This window comes from Pinus tabuliformis, chromosome X (genome assembly GCF_031772625.1).
Source record: "Pinus tabuliformis cultivar Carrire ecotype Pingquan chromosome X, CPIR1, whole genome shotgun sequence".
In the NCBI taxonomy this organism is placed as follows: domain Eukaryota; kingdom Viridiplantae; phylum Streptophyta; class Pinopsida; order Pinales; family Pinaceae; genus Pinus; species Pinus tabuliformis.
The window spans coordinates 607,530,864-607,541,006 of NC_142308.1; the positions used below are offsets into that span (position 1 = coordinate 607,530,864).

A 10,143-nucleotide genomic window follows, 5' to 3' on the forward strand; every position below is an offset into this window, starting at 1 on the left:
CTCTAGTTGCTTGAATTGCTTCCCCTTCATATTGCGTGAACTTTTTTTTTCCAGATTTTCTGATTCTTGGTTGTTTACTTTTGTCTCCTCGATCATAAGGATATCTGGGTTCTCATTTGTCAAAATGTCTCTTGTTGCATTTTCCTTAACATGTGAGCCCATTCCTCTATAGTTCCAGAAGACTATTATCATTATTTACTTATTGGGTGATGCATGACTCCCAATTACGTAGCTCACAAATGTTAATTGCCTGATTTCTATTATAATGCACCATAGTTCCCTAGTCATGTCCTGTTTTTAATTTTATGTCTAGTGTTGTAACTTGTCAAGGCCAATTTTTATTATTATTTTTTTACATGAAATATCTTCATTTCCATGTTTAAGTGCTTACTACTTAGCAATGTTCTTTGGAAAATAAGTGCTTTGCAATGTTGCAAACATTTTTTTTTTGCTAAGTAAGATTAATCTATTATTTACAAAAAGAGAATACTGTTACATCATTTGGGTCCTGATAATCATCGTGCCTGAAAGATAGGCCGAATGAGCATGTCTAGTCCAAAACTATAAGATGAGAGAAGATATCCCGCGCAGGGGAATCAGGAAGAAACACTTGGGACTTGACTATATTATCGACACATGAACATACACTGATACATGCACATATCACTGGAGCATGAAACATAACAGTAGGTCCGACACAAGAACGAACATATATAATCAGACAAACAGAGCCAAAACTGAATCTTGTCCAGATGACCAAAGAACTGGAGAGGATTTGAGACATGGGATTAACCATCAGGGGGCTCTTCAACAATCCTGCAGCCACCTTCGTCAATTTCCGTCCCTTCCATCTGAGCTAGATCAGTTGAAATAGTATTGACAGCGCTGGCAGGCTGTGGTATCCCGTAGTGCATTGCAAGAGAAGGCTCAGGGGAGTGAGGCAGAGTGATACCAGGCTCACCTTCATCTTGGGTATCTTCCAGAAAAAGCACAGAGACATGAGCAGTAATTCGGGGTCGACTGAGAGGACAATTAAAAGTGAAAGTAGCAGAGCCGAAGGACGGCGAGCGGGTAGAACCTAGAGAACTTGGATTGATAAATTGACCCGGTCTCATGACGTTTTCAGATCTCAGAGGTTCTAGAACCTGCTCCTTGTAACCCGGCTCAACAGAGTGGCGAGAGGGATTGCCACGGCCGGAGCCCCTACGGCTTAACAAACGCTGGCGGGGTCTCGTCATGACTATCCAGAAATTGCAGACAGCAAGATGAAAATAATCAGCTGCAGGCGGAAATCTACAAGTTACTTTGAGAGTATTACCTGCAGCCGAAGGAAGATTAGGCACAACAGTGGGGATTCTGCTACCATCAAAGAGCTGTCCGCTACCACCTTGATTAACCGTCTGCGAACCCGGGTAGCCTTTACTATCAGCCAGATTAAATCTGCATACACCACCGCGGCAGCCTCCTTCAGCTGCGAAAGAGTTCTTCTCCCCAACCATAAACCGAAAACAGCAGACAGAGCCAAACCCACCCAAGACCTTTGCAGAACCAAAACCCAGAATGATTCTGAATATCATGAGGCATAGTTGCATTTCGCTGCTACCAGAATTCTTAAATAAACAGGCGCCTCTCCCTCGATCTTCACCCGCCATTACTGTAGCTATCAGGGTGGTTGCAGGCGGGTAATCCTCAGCGCGTGCGGAGCCAAATTCATGTTTAATGCAGAGACCCTTCATTCTATCTGCCTTAATGCTTGCCTCGCTTAATGTCCCGTCTTCCCACCCGATATTCCGTCCGGCGCGCATGCTGGACATGTGCCCTTCACACCTTGCCGTCCTCCATCCCATCGAATTAATGACTATGCAGAGCACCCGCATCTGGGGGCAATGTTGCAAACATTATCATTGCTTAGAATCTCAATTACGTAGCTCACAAATGTTAATTGCCCGATTTCTATTATAATGCACCGTAGTTCCCTAATGAAGTCCTGCTTTTAATTTTATGTCTAATGTTGTAACTTGTTAAGGCCATTTTTTTTCGTTTACATGAAATATCTTCATTTCCATGTTTAAGTGCTTAGCAATGTTCTTTGGAATAAGTGCTTTGCAATGTTGCAAACATTATAATATTGCCACAGATCTGGAAAAGAAAATATCAGCAATGTTGGAAATATTGCAAAATATTGGTAAAATAAAAAAATACAAAATATCCAAAAAGACAAAAAATAATTTCATGCACCTCTGTCTGTGGGCAGATTGATTCTTCATGAATCTCGTGATATTCATGAGACTGAAAATATTGCACTGTTTACTGCAATAATATTGTTTTGGGGTAAAAAATTGTGACATCGTGATAATATTTAGATATTATCATGTTGTCTTTATCAGTTTGATGTTTTATTTGACATGAAGCAATTTTTGCAGAATAATTTACTGAAATTACCCACACAAATTATAGTGGAACTAATGCTTTGACATTGAAGCTAATTGAATTGCCGTAGTTTAACTTTGGATGTGTTGGCCCTTTTCTTGGTATATTTTTTGGTTGATTTTGCCGGAAATTTGGCAAGGCTTTCAGGGTGCTGAATCCATTTATGAGTTCAAAAATGCATTTTAAACAATGAAAAATCACAATCTAACCCAAAATTGTATCACCGAATTTTGGCCAAAAGAACCAAAACTTCTAATAGTTAGGTTGTGCCAATTAAATTTTGCAAAACACCATTTATGATAAATTCTTTGATTAAGACCTACAACCTGCAGATATTATTATAATTTCCAAAGTTGGAGGGTTGAAGCCTTGAAGGTGATTAATAGATTATAAAAGAAAAAGTATAATTAATTTTCACATCTCCAGTTCAGACACCTAATCAGGACAGATCATCAATCTTTATAACATATATGGATACTTGAATACCAAACATTAGTATGATTCAGACAAATCACGACATTATAATGTATTGCTTCGAATAACATGAAATTCAATTAAAAAGGAGATAATCTATCTCTTTGTTTTCCAAATGGTCTTTCTTCCCTTATTCCTTTTGGATCAACCAGGATATTTATTGAATCTTTACGAAAATGTTATTCGCATCAGTACATGACCAAGTATCCTGATCCAAAGTGAGCAATAGGATCTAAAGGAATTGATGAAGGTGGGGGGAAAAGTACTTGGCCAGAAGCAGATAAGGTATCTGGATCTGGTATCCTTGGGTGGAACAAGGGTAGAGATTCTGCCATAGTGATCACCTTTTAGAAGAATTTGACAAATCACTCTGAAGCTGAAGCTGCGGAATCTGCTGCTCACAGCCCCTTGTACCATACTGGCTGTTATTAGTGGCCATGGCTAGGTGTTCTGCACAGACTGGCATCCAGAATTCATGAAAACTCCCCAATCAAGCCCCCATGAAAATGTCCTGTGGAGCAAAGTTCGTGGCCATGTTCAGAATCCGACTGCTCCAGTTCTAGGGTAATAACCAGACTCTCCAACCCACATATCACAGCTGGACAATAAAACCATGGCCATGAACTCTCCGTATGTTGCAACCCTTAATAATACCTGATACATGTGAGGTAAAATGAAAAGCACACATCCACAGGGCATTAACACCCACTTATTGCTCGCATGCTTGGGATGACAATTGGGTTTATGGTGCGTTGCCATGACTTAGGAGGTATAATATGATGGGAGGGGGTAGATGGACAGACCCTCCATCTATTCTCATCACTCCTAATTCCACACCCAAGGTGACCTGGATGTAAGCGGTTGAATTATGGATACAAGGTACCTGAGGAGTCTAGCAAGGTAAACATCGTTTTGGAGCTGTATCCCCTAACACAGTAGCACATTTTATCCCCTTCTTGATCAACACAAGGTCTTGATAAACCAAAAGTGTTTCTGCTCATTGTTAGAAACATAAACCAGACCCCAAGCATAGGTAAGTTCTTGATCTCCTTCACGATCTAGAATGATCCCCCTTGCGCCTGCCTCCCATAGCAACCATAGGGTTTTACTGTTTAACTTCAAATAATTTATGAATTTTTATCTTCTCAGGTGTTAGCATGTACAAACAAATGCCTAGTATGACTTGTACAGACATCCCTGGTGTGACTTACTTGTTTGTTTTGTAATTTTTATGAAAATGCCCAATGTAGAGGCACCATTCTGTTGCAAGAAATAAAAATGTTAGGTGTTAGAAGAATAACATGTAAAATATATGTTAGCTAATATTTTTCCCTGCATCATTATCTGCATAGAAATAAGACTAAGGCTAATAATAATTGCCTTCATTTAATGATGTATGGCTAAATTTCTCCTCTGTAAATTTTATGTAGGATTTTACATACTAAATTTTTCTGTACGATTTGTTAATTATTTCTTTTATCCAAAATTCTGTCTTTATGAATTATGTTGCATCTGTATCTTCCATTGCCAAGTGGGGTGAATAGAGAATATTATTAAATTTTTAGTGGTGATTTTCTTCTGTAGATTGTACATTTTCGGCGCCTGGAACAATTTTTGTTTGGAACTGTAAGTGATTTGAACCTTGGTATTTGTAATTATATAGAGGGAGGGAATTATTTTTTATTTATATCTTAAAAGTCAAGGGCAATGGTGGCTTATTTATAGTCATGGTTTGTAACTCTTGTAGCTCAAAGCTCTCTACTTATGACGATGTTGTGGAGAGAGTTGCTCAGCAACTTGATTTGGACGATCCCTCAAAAATCCGTCTCACCGCACATAATTGCTACTCACAGCAACCAAAGCCTCAACCCATCAGATTCAGAGGTGTGGATCACTTAAGTGATATGTTAATACATTATAATCAGGTACACATCACATGCTTTTATTTATTCAAAAATAGAAGTAAATTTGTAGGTATATTTTCAGATTTTTGGAAGTGAAACTCTATTATGTGCCAGCTCTTCAATGTACTGAGTTATGGATGGTTGTTTTTGACAGACTTCTGACATCTTGTATTATGAAATTCTCGATATCCCTCTTCCAGAGCTGCAAGGGCTAAAAACTTTGAAGGTTGCTTTCCATCATTCAACAAAAGATGAGGTGAGCAAAATATTAGGACTAGTTTGATTGTGCAGTGTAGGAGCTGCATGTAGAATGCTATACTTGCAGCATCAATTTTTTGCTATGTGATTGATGTTTTTTAGCTTTATAACAGCTATCTGTGCACAGCATCAGATTGCCCAGACAGAGTACTGTTGGTGATGTTATCAATGAACTTAAGACAAAGGTTTTTTACATTCACTTTTCTTTTTAATTCCCCATTGCTTTTGTACATTCTTGGATGTATGTGTAGTGCATGAATTGTCATTTTGTGGTAATTTCGAACTTGGTCAACACATGATATCAACGTCAAGTTTAATATTTGAATTTTTAACAATAACATTATGTGGAGATGTGGTATTCTTTCTAAACAATTGTGTTAATTCATCTGATTTGGTATACAATCAATTTTCAATTTCTGTGGATTGACTTTATATATTAATTTGCTTTCTGCACTGTAATGTTTTGTCTGCTTACGTACAAGGGAGCTTGTTCAGTGACATGTCAATGTTTTATTGTGGATGTTACTTATGAATAGACACTGTTACTTGTCATTGCTGAAGCAAACTATTGGAAGCCTTGTGTTTCTATTGATTCTATCTTTCGAGTTGTCTTCCAAGGTATACTGCTGACAATGCTTGGCATTCATTATTATTCTTGTTAAAATAGGTTGAGCTTTAAAATCGAAATGCGGATATTAGATTGCTTGAGGTCTTCTACCACAAAATTTACAAGGTTATTCTAGGAGTTTTGGTCTATTGATGGTTTGTTATATTCATTATGATTTTTCATTATGGTGAAATCTAGTGACCTGGCTATCACTTCACATTCTCAGTTAATGCCAATAATTTGTTTCGGTATGCAGATTTTCCCCCCGAATGAAAAGATTGGGAACATAAATGAGCAATATTGGGCTTTGCGAGCAGAGGAGGTATTCCGAATTTCCATTGTTCTAATGATTTTGATGTTGCTTGATGATTACTTTATTTCAGAGAAAAAAAGCAGAAATGCATTATATTAAGACAATATAAAAGCCATCATAAGATACATAATGGTGGCATAAGAAGCCACTTCCTGGATGTTTGAGAATATAATGCTTGATGATTACTTTAATGACATCTCTGAACAGGTTCCAGAAGAGGAGAAAAATACAGGTCCCCAGGACCGGCTAATTCATGTGTATCATTTCACAAAGGATGCATCTCAGAACCATATGGTAAATTTATTAGTTTTCCTTACATGTACTTTACTAAAATAAAGGATTCTATGCTTTTAAGCTTCAATGAGTGTAACAAGTGCAGTGATTAAATCTTTTGATTTAAAAAAATGATTCTGAGCTTTTTATTTTTTTGAAGGTGCAAAACTTCGGGGAGCCCTTCTTTTTGGCTATCCATGAAGGCGAAACATTAGCAGAAGTAAAAGAAAGAATAAAAATGAAATTGCATGTTCCCGATGAAGAATTTTGCAAGGTAGAGAATATTTGCTTTTTCTAATATTTCAAAATGTTAGTAATCCAAATCTGCTTCATTTCCATAATTCAGGTTAAATGTCCCTTTCTTTTGTAACAGTGGAATTTCGCATTCATTTCTTTGGGTCGTCCTGAATATCTTCAAGATGCAGACATCGTGTCTACTCGTTTTCAGGTTATATGTCGGATTTATTTTGCTGTTGTGATGTTTCTTGCTATGAGTTCAATTGAAATCAAATGCATACAAAGATTGAGCAGGGGTATTTATTTCAGTTATTTTGGTTTAATGCTTCTACAGAAGCGAGATGTGTATGGAGCTTGGGAGCAGTACCTTGGTTTGGAGCATTCTGATAGTGCTCCAAAGAAATCCCACCAAGTTAATCATGTAAAATTCAATTTTCTTTGTCTAATTACTTAAAATTTGAGTTATGTTTTTGATTAACTGCAGTGTTTTGCTATACTATATATATGATAGTGGGACCTGATTGTATTGTTTCATGTTGGCAGAACCGTCACACTTTTGAAAAACCTGTAAAGATATACACAATTAAATGCGGAAATGTATTCCCTCAATATAGACCGAAGGATTGGACCATTGGGGGCGTTTGCTTAAATGAATGAAATTCGAGGAGTCGTATAATTGTGGTCCTTGGTTTGGATAGGCGGCCTGCCATTCATTTTTTGAGTGGCAACTACATTTTATTTCATTTTGTTATACATGTTTTCGCTGCATATATTTGTGTTTCACTGCAAGCATTTTGCCGAGTATATCTTCCAAATTATAAATTGGAATATTGTACTGTTTTTGTTTGCTATCAGATAGTCAAACAGATGGAATATGGGAAATTTTGAGTCTTGGCTTTGATGCCTTGCAAAATTTGTGTTAAACTTCTAGGTAGTAGTCATACAGCAGTTGCTCCGTGATAGCATTGCATGCCATAATGAGCAGCTGTTTAAGGGAGTTGCTCATTTGTTTCTTGGAAGAGATTCTAGTTGTATTTAGGATATTCTTTTGAAACTGTATAACATTCCAATTTTGTAATCTATTGCCCCTCTGATATTGGATACATTTGGTTTTATACCCACAGACGATGATAATAACGACTACTTACATTTGTATTGGTTCTGACAGATGTTCAATTAATCGGTGAATGTGTCAATTTTTTTGGGCTCATGTGTCTGCCATTAGATGGAATGTAAGCTGTAATTTAAGTTTTGAACCTATTGTCAATTACACCATGTTCACACATTTTACATTTAGTGAAATTGTATTTCAATGGACTTTACTATCAGTTCCCATGATAGTACTAGACGTCAAGCCGGATTTGACATCGAACTTATTGAATTTTTCTGTTGGGGATTTGGTGTATGATGATACGTCTCGGCTGGCCAAATCAATGAATTTGGTCTGGCTTGAATTATGAGCTTCCAGTTTCTGATATGGTATCAGAGCATGTGTGTTTAGTGCGGTATGCTGCGCTCTCAAATTATGGTATCGGAGCCGAGGGTTTCGGCCGAGTGGAGAGCTCAGGAGTGTGGGCTGTTTTGAGTGGTGAGAGGTCGCCCGGTGGCGCTGTGTGCGTGGTCCAGCATTGTCCAGAAGATAGAGTTCAGGTGAGCTGTGTTTGGCGAGGTACGCAGAGGGCTTAGTGGTGTGTGTTGTGAAGACTGGTGTGGAGTACAAGTTGAAGCCCTGTTGTGGACAGGAGTGTTGTGGTCAAAGCGTTGTTGTTGAGCCCTGTGTTGCAAGGTTGTTGCGAGGCTATTGGGTTATTGACGTGTTATTTCTGTGAGATCGAGTCGTGGGTTTCATCGTTCTGTGTAGAAACGAAGATTGCAGCCCGAAAATTCGCCATGTGGCCTTGTGGCATTGTATGACGAGGGCATCGAGATCTGGTGGCGTTGTAGCGCTTTAGGCCAGCAAAGTTTTTGTGCTTAATGCTTTTGAAGCTTGGGTTGTGAGCTGTTGTGAGGCCGCTTATAAGGGAGCCTAGTTGCTTGAGAGCCAAGTGGACTGCATATTATGCAATTTGGTGTTGTGTTGTTGGAACCTGGTGGAGGACGCCAAGACTAGTGCCTGTGCAGTGGCTCTATCTAGCGATTGGAGCCTGTGTGATTTAGTGGTGAGCAGAGGAGCCGAGTTGAGTTGTATATCAGTAGTGTTGTAAAGCCTGTAGTCAGCCAATCTAGCAAGAAAAAAAGAGAGCGCTGGAGGTTGTGGATGGTGCTGTAGGGTTGATTAGCCTAATTGGATGGCGCAGTGTGGGCCATGTTGAACGCTAATCCATGTTGAAGTGGCATACAGAGTGCCATAGTTCTGGAGGCATCATAGTATATTGTATGTGTGAGCTCTGTGGAGGCGTCGGAGAAGTGTTGACCTGAGATGAAGATTGACGTTGCTGAAAAGAATTTCCAGTGGAAGGTGAAGCCGCTGAAGACGATTGCCATTTGGTGAAGACTGTGTGTTAAGCGCTGAAGCCTGAGGAGCTGCATGCGTTAATACTGCTAGACAGTTATTTTTTGAGGAATTGCTGACGATTTGAGCGGCGTCGTGCGGCGGTGAAGATTGGAGTGTTGTTTGTCGCTGAGAGGATACTTGTGTTTGGCAAGCGTTGTGTTTTGATGTGTGGAGAAGAAAGCGTTGTGTGCTCTGGAGAAGAACGAGCTGTGGTGCGATGAGAGTGGAGAGCAGCTGTGCATAAGTTTGTGCTGGTGCATTCTGAAGAAAGCAGTTTGCTGAGGCGACGGTGTAAATCGATTTGGGAGAAGGGTATAGCTGTTCGCTGAGCAGAGAGCGATTCCCTTGCTGGAAAACTACGCTGCTGGTCCTGTTCCTGCTTGTTGGAACGGAAATTCAATTTCTGCCCTTTCTGTGGGTCTGCGCAATGATTTACAGATTTTCTTTTATTTCATGCACAGTGCTTAATCTGTTAGTGAAATCATCAGAAACAATGATTATATTTTAGTTTAGATTTAACTTGAAGGAGTTTTTTGACTGACTGTGTATGCCTGAATTGTGTGGGTGTGTGTTCACTGTATGAAATCCAAAGGTGTGGGTTTCGAATCTGTTTGCCTTCAGCCTGGTGCTACTCTGAAGTCAAAGCTGGCCAGAGTTTAAAGAAAATTTAAGCCTAGTGGATATGTCTATCTTTTTAGATTTTTTAGATTTTTTAGATCTTTTTGACAATGATCCTTTCAATGATCATTTTCTCAGGAACCCATTTGGGATTAGCAGTATTTTTGAGTTCATTGACAAACAGTGTCATGTTGTTGAAGATCGTGTTGCGGAAGAAATCACTCATGTTGTTGAGGATCATGCTGTTGAAGAAATCACTCATGTTGTTGAAGATCAAGAAATCACTCAGAGTAAAACTTGCTTCTCTCATAACCCAATTGTTAGAAGTTGTATTGGATCTGCTTTCAAGATGACTGCGACTGTGGAGGATACTACCATGGATGTTCTTCTGAGGCCGCTCATGTTCAAAAATGACTACATTTTGATGGCTCGTTTGCTGGTTCCTCATGGAAAGTGGGGAGAACTTGAATTAGATTACCTTGTTCAGGATCTTGCATTGCATCCTAATCTAGAAGAGGTTGTTAACATTAAGTAT

General features: G+C 39.0%; 1 protein-coding gene across 4 annotated transcripts; it reads left to right on the forward strand.

Moving 5' to 3' along the window:
• Positions 1-2,933: 2,933 nt before the first annotated feature.
• Positions 2,934-7,659, forward strand: LOC149141507 (ubiquitin C-terminal hydrolase 13-like). Of its 4 annotated transcripts, none has more exons than XM_089447444.1 (12): positions 2,934-3,804; positions 4,489-4,530; positions 4,652-4,829; positions 4,963-5,064; positions 5,180-5,251; positions 5,628-5,684; positions 5,930-5,995; positions 6,194-6,280; positions 6,420-6,533; positions 6,633-6,707; positions 6,831-6,917; positions 7,040-7,659. In XM_089447444.1, exons 1-12 carry the CDS (start codon positions 3,773-3,775, stop codon positions 7,151-7,153), a joined length of 1,026 nt encoding a protein of 341 aa, XP_089303570.1. In that variant the 5' UTR covers positions 2,934-3,772; the 3' UTR covers positions 7,154-7,659. The 4 variants fall into 4 exon arrangements, with proteins under 4 accessions (XP_089303570.1, XP_089303568.1, XP_089303569.1 ...); XM_089447442.1 differs by having other exon boundaries at positions 2,934-3,468; XM_089447443.1 differs by lacking the exon at positions 5,628-5,684 and having other exon boundaries at positions 2,936-3,468.
• The last annotated feature ends 2,484 nt before the right edge of the window (positions 7,660-10,143 follow it).